Source organism: Micropterus salmoides, unplaced genomic scaffold (genome assembly GCF_014851395.1).
Source record: "Micropterus salmoides isolate LMB-PRFRI ecotype aquatic unplaced genomic scaffold, ASM1485139v1 Ms_hic_scaffold_16, whole genome shotgun sequence".
Taxonomy (NCBI): domain Eukaryota; kingdom Metazoa; phylum Chordata; class Actinopteri; order Centrarchiformes; family Centrarchidae; genus Micropterus; species Micropterus salmoides.
This window is the reverse complement of record NW_024040707.1, coordinates 27040900-27061701: the sequence shown is the minus strand read 5'-3', so window position 1 is coordinate 27061701 and position 20802 is coordinate 27040900. Positions and strand designations below refer to the sequence as shown.

The 20802-nt window shown below is 39.2% G+C and overlaps 1 protein-coding gene across 1 annotated transcript in view; it reads right to left on the bottom strand.

The window, feature by feature from the left end:
• Nucleotides 1-892: 892 nt before the first annotated feature.
• The window catches only part of LOC119906188 (kelch domain-containing protein 8B-like), a 183662-nt gene continuing 163752 nt past the window's right edge, over nt 893-20802 (bottom strand). The window contains exons 5-6 of the mRNA XM_038723738.1: nt 19950-20051; nt 893-7605 (exon numbers count right to left, since the gene is read on the bottom strand). Of these exons, the coding sequence (XP_038579666.1) occupies nt 7409-7605; nt 19950-20051 (299 nt within the window). The 3' untranslated portion in view covers nt 893-7408. The remainder of the gene's footprint in view (nt 7606-19949; nt 20052-20802) is intronic.

The window sequence follows — 20802 nt, the reverse complement described above, 5'->3', positions numbered from 1 at the left end:
TCACATTAGCACATACAGAGTACATGGCAATACTGATCCACTGAGACCACAAAGCAGTTTACCAGGTTTCTACCATTGTCACTGTAGGGAAACAGCACAGTACAGTAAGAGAGATTAGAAGAGAAGAGGGATTCTGGGTTTGTGTTTCCCAAAATGTCTGTACAAACTAGTTTCACCTTCTCACTCAATTTCAAATGATAGATGGCATTCTTTGTTCCCAAGCTGATGGGTTTTGAGATAGTGATTATTTGAAGAATCTTGGATCGATCACAGAATAAAAAAATAATTCTGTGTTGAAAAAATTTTCGTTGTTGTTGTTTTTTTAAATTTTGCCTGAAAACTCAGAAGGTTATAAACCACTGAACAGATCGAAATACAAATAAAATATGCCAGTGTGTTTGTTCCGAATATATCTGCTGTCCTTTTTGTCATACTAAATACAACCATTTATAGACATTTCTACTTAAGAACCATATATTACATACCGTAAAACTTTGATTAATAGCCCAGGCCACAGAATTGTGGCAGAAGTTAGCAGACAGAGAGCGATGGACTTCGACGACAGGATTCATAACTTGGATTAATTTTTATGAAAGGTTTTGATTGTTTTGATCGGTGGACCCTTACAGACTAAAGGAATATAAATAATCGAGGGACGGACACATTCGGACTGAACGAGCGCTTCAGTAGTCTGCAATTCTTTGTTTTGTTTTTTTTCATCTCTGGTACCTTGTAGGTTACACCAATAAATCTATAAGAATTAGAGTTTGGGGCTTGTTGTTTCTGTTAAATGAATTGAACGATTGAATTGTGGAGAATCTAACCGATCTCAGCTAAAGCAGACGACCTAGCGGGGTTTAAGAGGTTTTATACAGCCAAAGAAAAAATCAGATCAGGTGTTTAATCGAGGCCTGCTTTTATTTATCAAAATGTGTTCCCACACCAGGCCAGTAAATGGGGTAGGCAGCTATTTGGGACTCGGCTATTAACTGAAGTTTTACAGTATATCCTCTTTCTCAGTATTAAATAAACTCTTATGTATCTCATCTGACCAACATGGTGAAAAAAAAACAGAAAAAACAGAGTATGTATATACTTCTATTAAAAAAATAATTGCTGCTAAGCTTTACAAGATACATATAACTAGCAACAAACACTTTGGGGAACCCAGCTCAGATCTGAATAACACCACGACACATCTGTCACCTCACAACCCAACTCCACAACACAAACAACTGGACAAAATAATGAACAAACATGAACAATAAACACAAAAATATACTATTATATCTAATCCTGATAAATAATCAATGGGGTTAGTTTTTTTCAAATACAGGAACAAATAGAAAACAAAAAACAACAAGACCACATTGGTATGCTAATGTAGGGAAACACATTTATGCTACCTGCGGGGTTTGACACTGTTCCCTGTCGCCCAGGAAACTGTGTTAAAGTTAGCCCGCACAAAATAATAAATAAAGAAATGAATAAAGTACAGAGGCTTTTCATTGTCAAAATTAAGACAGTTCTGCATTGGATTCAGAAAACAGAAAAAAACTGTAATTTCAGTTTATTCATCCCCCATCTTTGCACTGTGCTGAATGCATCCTATTATTTTGTCAGAACCTGAGTCTGTGGGCCTTATTTTAGTGAGTCAAGGCACAGAACACGCCATGCACAAAAACAGGGCCCTGAATGTGTCTTGGACAATATGGTACATACTGTATATACACGTTTCAGAGGTAATGATACACAAGGCAACTTTTTGGGGCAATGCAAGTCTGTTCACTGAAGATAATAAAAACGTGCCTGAAAATGAGTCTTGTACTTGTGCATTTGCTGCCAGTCAACATTGCTCTATAGTGTAGGGTATTAAAAAATTGTGTAATCATTTTAGGGCGCTTATTGCTTATAAAAGTGCCCTGCCTCAGGTTCTGCAGATTTTTCATTACTCAGTTTGAAAATATTTACTTAGAAACTCATGCTAATGAAAACCACATTAATACTCTTGTCATGGGACAGTCCAGAATACATTTGGCTTTACATCCACATTTCGAAATGCTTGTGCATCATCCACTTATGGCCTGTTTAAAAAGTAGCATGTAATTAGCTGCTACCTGTACTGAAGCATCCTGCTCTTTTTGTTCTGCATTTCTCAACCTGCTGTCAGACGCAGCAGAGGGATTTCACTCCAGTGAGTACTTCACATCAGGAGCCTAAAAAACTGATTTATGAGACGTCTTTCTTATCAAAATAGAAATGATAGATTTATGAATGACACTGACAGGGTTAGAGAGACAGTGAGAGAGAAACGTTACAAAATAACAAACCAGACAACCAAAAGAGAGAGCTAGCTCGTGTCTGCTGTGTAAATAGGCAACTATTTGCTAGCACATTTGCAATAACGTTATTAGGCGATAATATGTGCTTTCAGCTTGTTGTTGAGACAGGTGGACAAAAAAGCAATTAATGCAGCTTTAAACCTGCACTAATATTTTATTTTATATATCAATATATATAACAATAGGTCAAATTACTATGCAAAATGTAACAGGGTTCGGTTGTAGTGTCACACCTGACTCAACTCTGCAGTTCCCTAAGCTCTGTACAGCATTTTATCATCTTTCAGATCATTGTTTTGACTTTTATGACCTGCATCTTTACTATTTTACTTTCAAGTACCTGTCCAACACCATACAGCAGACAGACACAGTAAGCTGGTGAATATAGTGGAGAATTTTCGTAGCTAATAAGCCAGATATTTTCATCAGGAGCTAGTAGAGACCACAAAGTGGCCAGAAAACAACTCCAAAAGAATGCTAAAGTTGCTCCTGTTGTGGAGCAGCAGTGTTGTGTTTGCAGCTGCTGCCCTCAAGTGGCAAAAAAAATCTGCTTTAAGATCCAGTGGGGTAAGGTCAGCCTTGTTGCCAATTAACCCCAAATAGTCAACTGGAAGAGAGGTATCTGTAAAAAAACTAAATGGCAACACATGGCCAATTATTACTTCTTATTATAACCTTTTTACTTTTTAGGTGTATGTGCTGCATGAGCAAGTTACATGCAAACCTCACATTGCCAAACCGTATCCTCTAATACAAATACATCTACGACAAAAATTTACACGCTCTCTCACACACACACACACTCTCACAAACTGCAGTTGATTCAAGTAGGCTAATCAGTGTTGGATGGAGTAGAGGGCAAAGCTGTTTAATGATCTCTGTATTCTCTCCAAGCTTTTGTGATTGTTGCCATATAGAACTGTGTGAGTGAGCGAATGAGACTGAGACTGCACTCTTGCAGGCATGCACTCTGAACTTGGCTCTGCATACAAGCAGGAGTGTCTGTGTTTGTGTGTGCATGCGTACATTTTATGTGATGAGTGTATGGCTTGTACCTAACACACTCAATTAGGTGCACACAATGCAGCACCAGAAATAACCAACTGACAACTGGCATCTCATCTGAGCTCATGGAGTTTCAGTGCTCTCCCACAGCAATAGATGTCTAGCTCTGTTAACAAGGTCTGCCAGGGTGCAGACCAGAAAAATATATGAAATGGGGCAAGGCAGTGCAAAGGATGTGAGTGTGTGTGTGTGTGTGTGTGTGTGTGTGTATGTGTGCGCGCACGTGTGTCTTTGTGTGAGACACAATATTTTGGGGCTAGAGATAGCGCTTTCTTCCTGTGCAGTACTTAACAGTATTTTCTCTATCTCCTCTCTGTATGTATGAATATGAATATAAGTCTCTCAAAGAGAGTTCCCTGTATTGGAAGATAGTGGTTAAAATCGTTAGCATTCTACTTCCCATGTACCTTCAATAATTATTCAGTTATTTCAAATAATTTGGATGTAGCAGATGATTGTCATCTTTAAGTAATGAAACCGTGCAATAAAAGTACAGGTTTGTATCCCAACCTTTTGTCTAATACAGTGGTAAAAGAGACCCTTACTCAGAATTATCCAATCATATCTGACAAACCAATTTAATTAATTTTCAAGTTTCTTTACTACTGTGTGTCTCACGGAATTCTTGTATTGAATGTATTGAATTTTGTAGCACGCCTTACCTTTAATCACCTAGTCGTCAAATAAACTCTGGTGAATTAAAAGAAACTTGAAATTGTATTATTGTAATGACTGTTTATAACTGCTTTCCCTGAAGAAATATTGTAAAATTTTTGGAACAACAAAAACAGCAATCTCAGAAAGGAGACAGAAAGGTTTGCATTGTGCATTTGAAGGTTATTTTCAGGCTGTCAAACTGACGTGAAAGCTAAAGCAGAAGCTAAAGACTACCAATCACAGAGTAAAAGTGAACCACTGCATCACCTGACAATTGAGACAAAGGACAACGATATTAAGGATCAACTCTGTTCCTGTACAGCTCGGTAGGTCTCTATTCACTAATACAATCATCAAAAAGCAGGGATTTATAACGTTACATTCAGTAGGAAGTTAGCTTGCGTTAGCTAACTAACATTACATTTGGAACAATGTCAACAGCCTACATTTTTCTGGATTTGTTTCAGGTTTTGGAAAAATCATACTTCTCCTTTCAACCTCACCTGGTAGTGATTATAATTATTACAATTGCCCCAGGAACAGTGTTCGACCATATCTTGGAAAAAGAAGGCAAAAAAAAAAGCTAGACAATGACACCTTTTGCATACGAATCAATGAAGCACTGTCATGAAAGCATCAGACCTCAGTTAGAGCCAGTCCTATACTGTGCCTGTACTTGTTTGGAACATCCTCAACATGCACACCAGTAGTGGAAAAGTGGACTATGCTGCAGGATTGAATTAGAGGTTTATATGGAAATCTTATATTGTTTTCTTTGCAAGCCAACTACAGCTCCATTCCTTTCTTTAAAGGAGACCTATTATACTGCTTTTCTGCCAGTACTATATGTGACTCCTGTTTGGCAGCTTTTGCATGATTTTTTCTTATACTGATTCTTCATGTAGGGCTTCATTTCAGCCTTTGTCTGAAACAAGCTGTAGATTCTCCTGTCTCTTTAAGGCCCCCCTCTCAAAGCCCACTGTCTTCTGATTGGCCAAGACCTGAACCAGGCTGTTGTTGTTGCTGGGCGGAACAGGCCCTGCCCTTAGTATGGGAGCACATGACCATACGGAACACTGGCTGTTTCTCAATCTGTGTTCTTTTCTGTACTTCTACTACTCTGTTCTTGAAACGTGAAACGTCATCAGTCACAGCCAAAGTACTGTTCCAATTCAAAAGTCCGCATCAAGCCAAGTACAGTCAAATACCCGGATGTGTTCTTGCGCCGCCCGTTTTACCGAGCCTGCATCGGTGGTGACTTGTGTGGACTTTGGGTAGCCAGATATCCCAGGATGCATTTCCCTGCCAAAAAGCGGAAATGTCGGACGAGAAAACTCAGAACTGTAACATATAATACTGCTGTTCTTGTGTCACATATAGTAGTTTTAAGAGTTTTTAATGCGGGAATATAGTTGTTTAATCTACACATATGTGGTTGATTTCTCAAGACAGAGCATTTAAAAAATTGCTAGGATGTTATCGGAGATGTGAGGTCCCGCCCGCTAACGGGTCTGGCCGTCATCAAGTCCGCTGCTGTTCCAATTGCTGAATGACTGACTGCGTGCTCCCGCTCCTGGAAGTTTGTACTCCCAAGCCGAACTTGCCAAGTCCAAGCTTTAAAGTACAGAAGTCCAAACTTGGCGAACTCGGTATTGAGAAACAGCCACTGACTCCGTCTGGCAGAAAAGCATAATAGGTCTCCTGTAAAGCATTTTAGCCTTTTTTTGATTGGACAGTGGATAGAGTCTGGAAATGAGGGAAAGGGATTAAGGGCCTCAGGCCAGATTCAAACCTTCAGTAAGAACTTAGTCTTAAACATGGGGCACCCGCTCTACAAACTGAGCTAACCACCACCCAGTACAGCTCCATTCCTGAGCAAAGTACAGCAGCAAGTTACAAACCTTTGAGCCTACAGGTATTTACTATTGTATACTCAAAATACAGATTTTTGGTTAAGAATTCCTTTAAATAGACAACTCTTGTCATCTATGTAAATAGACAGCAACTATGATAACGATACCAAACACTTCAAAGGGGTTAGACCAAAACAGGAAAATCCCTTTTGCTACTCTACCAAAAATTATATTCCTGGGAAAAGTGAATCAATGTTACCATAATCTGCAATCCATACATACGGTATGATTTCATCCTATTTCAAAAATGATCATCCTTGCTAAAACCTAACAAAGTTGCTTCAAAATGTTGCCCAGGTATCATCACCTTCAGATGCTCTTCCCATTTTATTCATCTTCTGGCTGGTATTAGGTTAAGGAAAAGAAAACAATGTACTGCTATTAATCATAAAATGCAGGGGGAATATAATATGTCAGGAAGCTGACAGTCAAATTATGTTTTATCAGTCTGGATGCTTCAGTGCGGCAGGAATGAGTAAATCTGCATTCAGTCCACAAGCAACTACAGCCCTGTACTATAGAACAAAGGAGTGATTGAGCTTGGTGATTCATCTGTGTTGCTAATGTTGTAGCAAAGGTGGATGGATACGTAGCAAAGCCAGGTGCTGACAAGTTCAACCACAGTCATCTTTTCTGTAACTACAAATAAAGGAAACACAGTGACTGTGGTCAACATCTGCCAACATTTCACTGGTCGTTAAAAATGGATGGGCTTCTGACTAGCAGTTGCTTGAGTTGCTTGCAGTGTGAGCGCATGTTAAGGGCCACTGTTGTTGACACTGTGATAGCAGTTGCTAGCAGTGCTAACTTTCATACATGTACAACACTACAACAAAAAGAGAAGAACCAAAACAGACATTCACATTCCCAGAATGTCACTGTCTCAACTAAGTGTTGTTTCTAAGGTCATAGAAAAGTGTAGAGCTTGCTGTCGCAGCAGCAGGGGAGAGCAAAGCTGCTGCAGAGAACAGATATGGCCCTATGTTCCTTTAATATCCATAAAAGTACCCTGCTTTTATTCTGAAAAATACTCAACAGTTCAAAGGCGCGTTGTTTCTTCAGACACTATGTGCGTGTCTGTTTTTTGCTCTTTTTTTGTCCTACTCTGATTTCCCCAGTGTAGAAAAGCTGTCAGATTTCTGTCCTTGCCAGTCACAGCAGTCGGCTTGAATGTCCTCTCAAATTCGTCCAGCTCTGTCACAAATTGTTTCTGCAGCCCCCATTTGAAAATGCTTGTTGAATGTGAAAAAGAGTTTTTTACATCCCAGTGTTCAAGAGGAATCCATCAGTTGGACATGAAGGTAGAAAAGTATCTAAGTGCGATCTGTGGATCCAATTCATGTGTTTTCGTCTGTCTATACACATACATGAATAAAATATCAACCCTGGGTTGTATTTATTCCTCTGTGTGTGTTAGTGTGTCTGCATGTGTCACACAGTTTCTGGTAAGCAGAGAGCTTCCACAGAATTACTGGGTCCCTGGGCAACTCCGCCAATGACAAAGAGCATGCTGGCTGTCTGCAGGAGAGCAGAGGAGCAGCGTGCAGTGGGCATGGGTGCCACATACTCCCAGCGCTGCTTCACCGGGTTGTAGCTCTCCACCGTGCCCAACGGCGATGGTTCATTACCTGCAAAATGGAAAGAAAAATTTTAGGATGACAGCCATTATGTGTTAAATTCAGCATTAGCGAAGTATTTCATTTAGTTGGAAAAACTATTTTAAACATACAAATTTTTTCTTTTTCTGAAGTAGACTATAGAAGCCATTAATATCTGAATCTTATGAGATTATGGAATACATAATGTTGACATTTAAATATTGTTTTATTTAAAGCAGGCAAATATTATACTTGTTTTATTTTACTTTGAAACCAATCAAGCTCAATTGTTTATGCTTGCATCTTGAACATTAGTGTCTACACTTGACAGAGCCAATTTGAGAAATCAGATATTTTTCATAATTTTTTTTTACATATGAATCGAGCTTATGAAATCTGAGCAATTTGAATATCGCTCCTGATTATTGGGTATTTTAATTTTGTATCTGAATTTGTAACTTGACATTAACAAACATGAATTTAATTAAATTCAGTGATATGAATTCCATGATTTTCAAACAATAACACAGTAACAGTGATTAGGTATTCAGATGCTCAGGCAGGAGTGACACGCATTGAGCATTAAGTAGTGGAATAAACTTAGGTAATGAACACATACACATGTCCATCCATCATCAACCGCTTATCCTGTGTACAGGGTCACAATGGGCTGGAGCCAATCCCAGCTGACTTCGGGCGCAAGGCGGGGTACACCCTGGACAGGTCGCCAGTCCATCGCAGGGCCACACATAGACAAACAACCAGTCACACTCACACCTAAGGACAATTTAGGGTCAACAATCAACCTAGGCTGCATGTCTTTGTACGGTGGGAGGAAGCCGGAGCACCCAGAGAGAACCCATGCAGACACGGGGAGAACATGCAAACTCCACACAGAATGGCCAGGGCAACCGGGTTTGAAACCGCGACCTTCTTGCTGTGAGGCCACAGCGCTATCCGCCGCACCCATATACACATGTAAGGACACCAAATGATGGCCAACAGTTTGGTTGGAGATTTGGGCAAGCCTCCCAGGCTTTTGGTGCTTCATGTGCTCCTCGAATAGTCCCATTTCCTGAGTTGGGAAGTTGTTCTTCCAACTTCGGTGTGTTAGTAAGTCGGAATGTGGAAATAACATACTATATATATATATAATACTATAAAAATGTGTTGGATTAGAATTATTATTGTCATCCAACTATGCTGACACAGTTTGAAGCTTTCTATTACAGTTATTTTTTGTTGTTACTGCAACACTATATTACCTGAAACCACTAAAATATTGCTTGTACTGCAAATACTGCTAATAAATAACTTTCCTAATTAATCTACTTCAGTCTACATGGACAGCAAACTAACCGCTATAACCTAATACCATATTGCAAATATGTACAAGCAATACGTGATTTCGCACCATTAAACGTTTCTAACCATCAACCGAGCTGTCAGCCATGTTCACGTGAATTTTCCCAGATAGGAAATCATTTTTCGATTATTACGACACCACATGATGCACAACCTGAAGCCAATTTTGGCCAAACTGTGTAATTACAACTTCTGGGTCATCGCTTAAAGCTTACTGGCCCAAAACGAACACACATTATTTGCTCTTATTAAAGTCTAACTTTTTTGGCATCATGCACCTAAGCATTGCGAATATACAGCTTTTATAGGAATTGATGGCTTAATGTAAAAGTTGTAGGCTGAATTACTGTTGTTTTACATAATTTTTTTACATAATAATTAGATTTATTTGCAAATGTTGTAGGATATTAATTTCCTGTATGTTGCTGGATTTAGTATGTTCTCCAGGAAGGCTGACACTAAGAGGTTTGCAACAAACTTAGAATCAGTCAAAACTAGAAAGCTGGAGAGCTTTTTAAGACCGGTGTGTAAGATTTAGGGGGATATTTGCAGAAATACTGTCAGAAATGGAATATAATATTCATAAGTAGCATAATAATAAAATAAAAAGGACTGTTGTGTTTTTATTACCTTGGAATGAGCCCTTTATATCTACATGCTTGGAACTGGATTGTGAGGGGAAGAATTATCAGTTGGTTGCAATCTGAAACGTCACTTTTTCTTCTCCTTTCTAAGGTCTCCTGGTCTCTGTTTTTCTTTCCCTCCCCCCTCTCTCCCTCTCTCTCACCTCAGGTGCAATGCTCACTGTCGTTATACATCAGCCAACACTAAGTTGTTGCCATTTCCATGGAGACCCACATCACAGCGAGACCCCAAATGATATAGACAGGTGAGCGAGTCAGAGTGTGTGTGTGCGCGCGTCTGTCTGTCTAAGGAGGGCTATTATCATCATTTTGTTGGAAGAACAAAGTGACAGCGCAGAGTCGGCCTTTTCAAAGCCGCTCAGGCATCGGCTCCTTTATAGGACACAAGTACATATCCACACCTGTGACTGCACACATGCACATACGCATGTAGCACAGAAACATACTCTATGCTGCTCTTTATGCTCAAAGGCTTCCTGTTGTCGCTTTGATTCATGGCCCATAGACGTCACGTCAGTTCACCAGCCACTCATCCAGCAGCCCCTCTCCTCCTCCCTTCTGCTCCCACTCTTCTTTTGACCTCCCTTCCTCTCCTCCTTATGTCCATCCTTTGCTCTTATCTCATTTGCCTTTCTCCATTAAGTTAATTATTCACTCTTTTTTGTCCTTAAAATAATCATCTTTCTTATTCTCTCTTCACTTATTTTCTTCCTCTTATAATTTCGAATCCTTTCTTAGAAACACTTTTCTTCAATTTTATCACTCTTAACCCCTACTCATCTGTCATCCTCCTCCTTTGTTCTGTTCTACTATTCTTCCTCCTGTCCTCCCTGCTAAACATCCTCCTTTCAACACTCCTGCTCTCATTTCATGTTCACTTTCACTCCTTGATGCCTCTCGTCTCAAATTGTATTCCTGTCTTCTGCTTCTGTCACCCCTCCAACTCAGAACCTCTGTTGCATTGTTCTTCGTCTCTCCTGTTCTCTCTTCTAGAAAGAGCTCTATGCACACAGTCACACACAATACATACAGCACAGTGATTTAACCTTTTTCTTTGATTTATAGTTGGTCCACAACTCACAAACACATCAAAATCCTCCATGTGATTCCAGTAGAATCACTATCGTGCTATACACCAGAGGTGGAAAGAGTACTAAAATAAACGTACGATTACTTTGATGAACTTTTACTTAAGTAAAAAGTAAGTTAAGTAAACTTACTGGTATAAAAATATACTCAAGTAGAAGTAAAAGTAGCTCATTTAAAATTTACTCATAGTACATGCTACTTTTTAACCTCCTTAAAGAACTTATTTATACTGATTTTATATCTTATTTATACTTATTTAATTAAATCGCAGTCTTTTGCAATTGGATAAGGGCACAAATTGCGCTTTCAGTTTTAGTTTGTTTGACTTTGCCAAAGAAGTGGCACAGAACAATGTTAGAGATCTTTTATGTTATTGCATAGTTTTGAGAATGATTTTCCCATGAAAATGGGCATATGATATGAAGTCATATCCCTAACAGGTAGTCATTTTAATAGCCCATCATAGGCGTTAGCATGATTAATTTATAGTTATAATAATTAACTAGTTACCAGCAGGTTGCTAGTGCTAAACAACATCAGTAATGTCATGCCCCGATGTCTTTTTGGCTAATTTGAGCAAAACCTCTTAACAAACTATGAAAACTTCTTTTCAACCACCTGTGGTAGGGCTACCTGCAGCCAGGGGAGACATGACATTCAATTTTTGCCATTAATTTTTATTTTTCCGCATCATCATGGATAATGTGTAATATCAGGAGTGTCGGGCTTCATCGGGCTTCAACGCTCCTGATTTTCCACATGATCCATCATGCATACTTCGCTACATTTTAAGTTAACAAATGTAATTTAAAATGTAGCCAAATGTAGTAAGTACAATACTTAAAACAAAACATACTATATACTAAAATCTTGGCAAAAAACTTTTAAATCTCAGGCAATGATGACTAGTGTGTTTTACTCACTATCCCTGACCTTTTACTTATTTTACTTCCTCAATTTCCCAGGATGCACTTCACAGACTTACTCTGAGAATCTTAGTAATAAAGGTATTAATACTAAAACTAACCAGTATGTAGTTTGTTCACACGAGAAAACAGAAAACATTTGTAGCATTAGCATATATTAAAATAATTGATTTCCAGGAAATAGAGGACCTGCTTACAGCTAGAAAAAAAATATTTGTAAGGTGGTGAAACACATTTACATTACATTTTTGGAAGACATTTTGCTGTCCCTTTGTTAAAGGGGCAATCCACCTATTTTTCACATGGAGTTCAGTTTACTCATCATGAGATATCCTACACAGTCTGTTACAACAGTTGTGATTCTGCAAGGGATAAGTATAATAAGGTAATGGATAGATGGATGTATACCATTAGTATTCAGTTTTGAAGCTTCAAAGGCACCTGGTGAGGTATCCTCATTTCATCCCTTTTGAAATAATGCTACTCACCTATTGTCACATGTTACAGACCCATTAGAGACCTGCATGTATTAGTGAAAAGATAAAGCTGACTTTACAATTGTTGAAACCTAGAACACAGCCCACACATTGGGCAACATGTACACAAGGCTAGCCAACCCCTGAAATACTAAAATACTGACATCTGATGAACTGGAATAATTCTCACCCCACACTATTTTATCCTTTTTTTGGTCACTGAACATAGATGAAAAATGAGAGTTTATTTTATTTCATTCTTATTGGAACATAAACCAAATTTTCATAGAAATTGTGATGATAACACCCCCCCACAACCACAGTTGTTTTAAAAATACAAAGTCCAGGAAATTTCATGCAATTTATGAGGCCTGAGTCATTTTGCATCTGTTGCAGTCTGTATCTTTTGCATTTGCAGTTTGAAAATCACTACTATTACTACTATTTCCATCTCTAGTTTTCAGTGTCACCGTTTCTGAAGCTCACAAGTGTTTTTTCTGTTCACCCCTCTGTGAACTCCTGTAGATTCTGTTTTCAGACAGCAAAACAATAACACTGGTCAAATAGAAGCCACAACAAACCTGCTACCCTTTTTCAGCACTTTGCATATTTTAGCAGGTAATACACATCACTCATCCTTGACCTTCTTGCTTGCTTCCTCCAGGTTCCTTGTAACTAATAATAAGTTTTCACTGGTCTAAATGCTGCTCAAAACAGTCATCATGATTTACCAAATGATGTGAGGTAGCTGTGCACCTGCTACCAGCACTCCTGTGGTCTCCGGTTATGGACAAAATGACAAACAACACTGCTGAGTGTAAGTCTGGATCTCCTCAACACCATCATCCCATGCCAATTATTTTGAACTAACAAGCCTAGGCCCCTAGTGTATCTGAATGAGGAGAGAGTCATAACTGCACTTTCACTGGGGGGGATTGCTTGAAGTTTGATGACTTTGCCCAAAAATAAGGCTTAAAATGCGTTTTTCCTCACCGTTTTTTTTAAAATGCGCATGCGTCACTACTACCATTCTTGTGTAGCAGACCCTTACGTCAGTGGAACCACACGATTGGCTGAAATATGTTTCCCGCCTCGTCTGTTAAAAGAAGATGATTGGCTTTCTAGCGGGCAGGGCGGGATAACCGCCATCTTTGGTCTTACAGGCTTTCCCTAAAGAGTTGTATTGGGGATTCTTGAAGTGGCATGTCCCATCTATAAAACGTCTCTGCGTTACTTCACAGAGCGGGGTTTCTGCGATTTAGTACAATAATTCAATTTAGCTGGTATCATGTCTGTACTTTTGTTTACGCTTCCACCATTGTGTACATCTGTTAAAAATTCCCAACTTTAAAAAACAAAAAGAAGAAAAAACAACTGCTGGCTCTGGTGTCTCTTCCACTGTAAAACAGATGGCGGTGTATGTGTATGTGAGACACACTCACGCTCTCTCTCTCCTTATGCATCAACACTGAAATAACAATAATCGATTTTATAGCATTATTAGATATTATTCTTAGCAGCAGTTCTATATGTTGCATTGCATTTAAAAATAACACATTTTAAAGCTGTAACTGCAATACCACCATCAAAATCTCATACCGGCCCATGCCTGCTGGTGACTGGCTTGCTGTTTGTTGGCTTTGACCGCCAATGAATAATTCAGATAATCACCATTATTGTACTCAAGTTAAGTTAAGTTAAGAGAAAGGGGTTTCTGTCTGAAACAATAAGGCGCAAAACCTGAAGCAGATGATTGACTGGCAGTAGGTCTTAGTGACATGGGGGTACTCTGAGCCTCCTCTGACCTCTCAGACCTAAGAGCTAGTTTTACTTATGAAATGCTTTATGAATTACTCTTAGACCAAAAATAGTCTTAAGTTAGCACTTGTACACTAATGCTGCCAGCTACTTTGAGCCTAACAATGTTGATGAACCCTGATGGTTTAATTGAACATTTAAATATCAGTTTTGTTTCTGGCTTTTTGTTTAGGCTTCCTTTTATAATATCATCCAATGTAATAGGCCTAAATGTTTCATGAGGGAAGAGTTGAAGAAAACAAAGTATGAATGTATGACATTTATAAAGAATGTACATTGTGTATTCACATGTTTACATATGTTTATGTGACCAGCTATGTGTGTGTTTGACATAAAGTATACTGTATGTGAGTGGTGTATTTGGTGTGTGTGTGTGTGTGTGTTTGTGTGTGAAAATGTCTGGCAAATAATCTGATAATGTAATGATATGGCTGAGCAAATAATTGCATTTTAAGACGGTCTTCTCTGACGAGTTGCATGTAATTAGAATTTACATGCAGATATCAACTTGTCAGGCATTAATATGACCTAAAGACTGGGTGTGGGGGGGGGGAAGAGATGTACTGATACAGGGTGCGTGGGTGAAGGTGGTGAAGACTGTCACATTGGTGTCATTAGAATAGACACATACACAGAGAAATGCACATGGAAACTAGGGCTGACCCTGAATAGTCGAAGATTCAATGAGGAGCCTGATTCGACTCCCAATCTCACAGTCGACTCTTTGCAGAGCCATTATGAAACAGGGATCATAGCGTTTTGGCTTTATGGGGTGCTCAATGCCTGATTTTATATAAAACTACAGGTTTTCTCCCAATAAGTTAATATACAGCCAATTATGATATAAATATCAACATATTGCTGTAAATGAAAAGAAAGAAGCTCTTAATAAATATTTTTAAATGCGTGAATAAATCCAAAATTATAACACCATTCTGAATTGACTATGTAAATCCTTCATCAGGGACAATTCTTTTACATTTGCTTGAGATTTTTTTTAATGGTTTCTATGTATTTTTACATTTTTTACCACAATGCTCGAGCACAGAGGAGCAATACAGAAAGACAAAGCCCTTTAAAAGCTGTCCTAATGGCTTATGACATCTGCTGGCCTTCCCCAGGGCGCCTTTTGAATTTGTAATGCCATGTAGAGGATTAGCTACCAAAATAAAAGCTTTGATAAGAGAGGGGTACCTGGGGTTGTTTTTCCTTTTTCTTTACAGCTTTTCAGGTCTGATAACAAATTGTAACAAAACCAGCATCCAACGTTGCCATCGACCAGCATTTCACCATGCAGAAAGTGGTCATTAAGAGTTATTCAGTAAGCAGAGAAGAGTCATCTGGCCTATTTAAGGTTTTTAACTTTGTTAAGCTTTTTCAATCAAAATTAATCTGCTTTAAAGTCAGACCTCTTTTAGTTCTTTTTACATGATTTTAAAATGGTAAGATTACTTAGTATTAATGTAAGTTAACCTTTATTTATTCAGGAAGTCTCACCGAGATCAGGATCTCTTTTGCAAAGAGAGAACTGAGAATAAATGGCATACATACAATTCTGTCAGACACACACAGATACTGATTAAAATGTTGATTCAGCTAAAGAAGTTGAATATCTCTGCAATTTAGATATCACGGCCTTGTAAATGAAAAGTGAGTGAGATCGCGGACCGTATCTTAAGTCTTAAGATAAGAAGAGTCTAAGATAGGATTTTTCCTTATTTGGTATAACAGAGGCAAATCCTATCTTACTTCATCCAATCTTATCTCAGGTTAGGAAATCCTAAATACTCAATCCAATATTGGATATCAACTTTTATGTCTGTTACCTAGCAATCGATGCCACTTTTCTCATCTCGCAAGCTAAATGGCTTTTAATCGCAGTTTTTTTTACTGAACTTCAAGTCAGGTGGCTTAGAGGTGTTCTGTAACCTCAGTCGAGAAATCCAAATTCACGTAACGCTTAACTTGGGAGATTAAAAATAGTGAGTGGACTAAAATAGCGGACCAAGTCACCGCCATATATCCGGCATCCAGCTGAGCGTTGATGCTGTCAAAAAGAAAATAAGTCCATTGATAAGTGATACGAAGCAAAAGGCAACTGTTGAGCAGAGGAAAAAAACTGAGGGTGGCTCCTCCTGTAAATGTAAATGCTGTGCTAGTGTTTGCGACTTCTCAAAGCGCTCTTACATCACATTCACCATTCACACACGTTCATACACTGGTGGAACAGCCATCAGGGGCAATTCAGGATTCAGCATCTTGCCCAAGGACACTTTGACATACAGCCAGGGACTACTCCTGAGCCACAGCCTCCCTCGCGGACCCCAGCAGAAACCTGAGCCCGTTCTCATCTCAGGGCGTCATATACCGAGAATCAAAGTAAAAAAACTGAAATCACACTGAAATCACTTTCATTACGGCAACTCATAATGTGAGTCAGTCGTGTGTACGGCCCCCACATTCCTGTTTGCACTCCTGACAACGTCTGGGCATGCTCCTGATGAGACGGCGGATGGTGTCCTGCCAGACCTAGATCAGTGTGTTGGTGAGCTCCTGGACGGTCTGCGGTGCTACTTGGTGGCCTTGGAAGCACCGATAACATCCCAGAGGTTCTCAATTGGATTCAAGACTGAGGAGTGTGACAGTCAATGGCATCAATACCTTCGTCATCCAGGAACTGCCTACATGCTCTGGCCACATGAGGCCAGGCATCATCCTGCCCCAGGATGAACCCAGGGCCCACTGCACCAGCGTAAATGGCAGACCTGTCAATTCTGGCTTTATCTGGCTAATGCCAATTGAGCTACATGGTGCTGGGCTCTGAGCACAGATCTCACTAGAGGATGTCGGGCCATCATGCCACCCTCATCGAGTCTGTTTCTGACAGTTTGGTAGGAAACATGCACACCATTAGCGAGGTGATTTTGTAGAGCTCTGGCAGGGCTCCACCTGTTCCTCCTCGCACTAAGGAGCAGATGGGTTGATGCCCTTCTACAGCCCTGTCAAGCTCTCTTAGTGGCTGTCTTCTAGTATCCATGCTCTTGAGACTGTGCAGGGAGACACAGCAATACTTTTTGTGATGGCACATATGGATGTGCACATATGGATATGCCATCCTGGAGAAGCTGGACTACCTGTACAAACTGAATGGGCTGCAGGTACAGCCTCATTCTACCAGTAGTGACAAGGACACCAGCAAAACACAAAACTAGCACAAAACAATCAGTCAGGAAGGATGTGGAGAGAGCAATTTTCTGTGGCCACCACCTGCAAAACATTCACTTTTAGGAGGTTGTCTTGCTGATGACTCTCCATCCCAAGAAGTCCGCAACCTTGGTGTCATTTTGGACTCCACCCTTTCCTTCCAGTCACATGTCAAACTCATTACCAAATCTGCTTTCTACCACCTCAAAAACATCTCCAGACTGTCTCTGCAATTATGTGTAAAGCGTCCTTGGGTCTCGTGAAAGGCGCTATATAAATATAACTTATTATTATTATTCATTTGCACAGATTGATATCCCTGAAGTTTACAGTAATTGACATGATGTTATACTGTGATGATTGAGTGTTCCCTTAATTGTTTTGACCATCTATAGAGTAAATAATTGATGGCCTAATATTGATCCGTGTGGGATACCTTTATCAACCATTTAGAGATATTATTTGAACCAGTTGTGAGCAGAATCATCATCAAACCAATGGAAAACAGCTTATTTAACAAAATATTGCAATCAACAGTTATCAAAAGCCTTGAACAGATCTACAAAGAGTGAAGAACAATACTGCTTTTTAATCAGGTGAGTTCATTTATACTGTACATACAGTATGTATAACTCCTGCAAATATGATGTTAACCATCCCCCAGTATCTAGACTATGCTAATTCTTCATCCTAACTTGTTTATAACTGCCTAATATATGCTATTTGGTCATTGTGGATGTATTTTTATCTTTTATTTCCCAAGTCAAAAGGCACAGGGTTGGAAATGGGCCATAAACCAGCTATGACTCACAAGCCCAAAATATCCCACTGGATTAGATGGCGAGCCAGACTCACAGCTGACACTTACACAGAGAAAATATAACATATATACCTCTTTTCCTCCCACTCTCCCTCTCTCATTTTGTTATTTTGCACGTTAGCAGACACAAGCGCACACACACCTACTCACAAGCACACACACGCACACACACACATCCATTTCATTCTTATTTTTCATTCATGGCTTCGGGGGTTACACCACTTTGTGTGTATCCCCCGTGTGTATACCCAGTATCTGTGTAATCTTGCTGAGAGAAAAGAAAAGACAAGTCAATATCTGCTTAACAAGCATGTTATGAAGGACAAAAGCAGAACTTTGATTAATTTGTAGCATCATTCATCGTTCATATTTACTTTAACAAATGCAGCTCAGTCAAGGAGAAAATTCAAAGTTAATGGAAAATTAATTTTGGTATGTTTAAGTAGGCCTCTTGCCCAATGCCAGCTGGGATTGGTCCCCCCCGCAATCCTGTACACAGGATAAGCGGTTGACGATAGGGATGCTCAATTACGGCAAAAATGATAATCAAGATTATTTTGGCCATAATTGAGATTGCGATTATTAACACGATTAATGATTTACTTAGGAAACATCATGCATTCATTTAACTTTTAAAATTAAATGATTATTTTCTTTAAATGATTGTGGATCCCAAAAAGCCCATTAAATAAGAAAAAGTAATTGAATATTATTAATACAAAGGCTTAACACATTGGGTTTAGTAAATTGTTGAACTATGGGTAGAGGCCACTAGGCTAATTTCTGCAGTGTAAAATGCCATAGGCTTAAGATAATAATGGTGATTAACAAGTTGTAGCAGTTGTAGCAACCGTCATGTTTGCTCGAGCTGAACTAAAAATCACAACCTGCTGAGAGGGAGTTTGAGCTTTTAGGGAGGGGCGGGGGCGCAGCTGTAAGGGAAAGGGTGTGCTGGTTTCGTTTCTCGTTTCGTCTTGTCGAGAGGCACAATAATCGTTTGATTTCAGTTGGTTTCGTTGGAAGCCAAATTCAAAATCATGATTAAAACTTGAATAATTGCACAGCCCTAGTGGACAATAGATGGATGGATGTTTAAGTGGTGAGCCCCTTTATTATGAAATGAATTGTATTCAAAATATTTTGAGACTCTCCTGTTTCACCACATCCCAAAGGTGATCTATTGGATTAAGATCTGGTGACTGTGGAGGTCACTGGAGTACAGTTAACTCATTGCTGTGTTCAGGAAACCAGTTTGAGATGATTTGAGCTTTGTGACATGGAGCATTATCCTGCAGGAAGTAGCCATCAGTAGATGGTACACTGTGGTCATAAAGGGATGGACATGGTCAGCAACAACACTCAGGTAGGCTGTCATGTTTAAACAATGCTCATTTGGTACTAAGGGGCTAACTACACCACCAGCAGCACCCTGAACCGTTGATACAGGATGGGTCCATGCTTTCATGTTGTTCAAGCCAAATTCTGACCCAACCATCTGAATGCAGCTGAAATTTAGACTCTGGATTTCTAGGCTCTGCACTGACTTTGGCTATTCTGTTTTAAAAGTTACCTCCAGAGTAAGTGGTAAAGTATAATTTTAATAATTACACATTGCTGGGTTGTACTCCAGCTGAGGTTACACATTTAACCGTAACACCGAAAAGATTACTTGCCATTCATTACATATACACCATGCACTGTGAAACAATAAGACTACAAAAAGAACGTTTTTGTAATAGTTTGTGTAACTGACACGAGAATTGAATATGATATCATTATTTCTCTTTTTTTAAAGCATCATACCATTTACTTTCTACAGATAAATAGGTTGATACACTGACTGGGGTAAGACCATTGTAAGGTATGTCCTTTAACGGAAAAAATATTCTGCAACATTGGAAATCAGTCACAGAATTACCTGAGTTGTTGTTCTGTCCCTTTTCTTCCTTCTTAGGTCCAAGCACAGCACTGTATTTTAATTCACAGAAAAGAACACACTGAAAAAGAGGTGGAAAAGAATGTAGGTGCTGACCTAGACCACCAGCTGCGATTACCCTTCCTCCCAGACATCCTGCCACAAAGTCAGCCCTCTTCTCCCTCATCCTGGATGTTCGTCTGGGTTTGATCCAAATACCTGTCAAAGGTGAGAGGACACTAGATATTGTCAGTCAACCACAACAGAAAATTGAAGTTTCTCATTATCATGGTATTTGGTTATGTTGTTTTTCTTTAAAAATATGTTGACACCCAAACATTACAACCATATATAACTGTTGAACATTTCATTCAAGGGCGTCACTTTGTGTTGAAAAGTGGTGGGGACAGATTAGGGGTGTGACGATAGTCGAAGTCGAGAAAATATTTTAACACTATTTTGAAGAAATATTCAATGCTGAAATATGTGAGTGGGGGTCTGGGTGTCATTCCCCAGAAGATTTTGAGCATTAAACACTTACTTTTCTGCATTCTAGAGACATTTTCTGCACCAATTTATGCTGAAAATGTCTTTATTTATATAAAGGGAAACAGGTGACAATTCTAAATCTAAAAACGTAAAGGACTATAATCAGTAGCTTGTTTTTTTTTCTTAGCTTAAGTTACTTTTTTTGAACAATGCACATTTGTTTCTTCTATATTTAGCCTACATCGCATTGCATGTTTTCTTATTGTGAAAAGAAACCTTTTTCAAAACATTTTCATTTGTTATCATTTCTTGTTGCTTTCAATAAGTGATGGGGACATGTCCCCAGTGTAAATTCCGCTTATGATTTCATTCCAAAACAATGGGCATTAGTCACAGCCTCCACTCTTCTGGTTTCAGGCTTTTCACCACATGTTGGAATCTCACTGCAGGGATTTGCTCCCATTCGGCCACAAGAGCATTA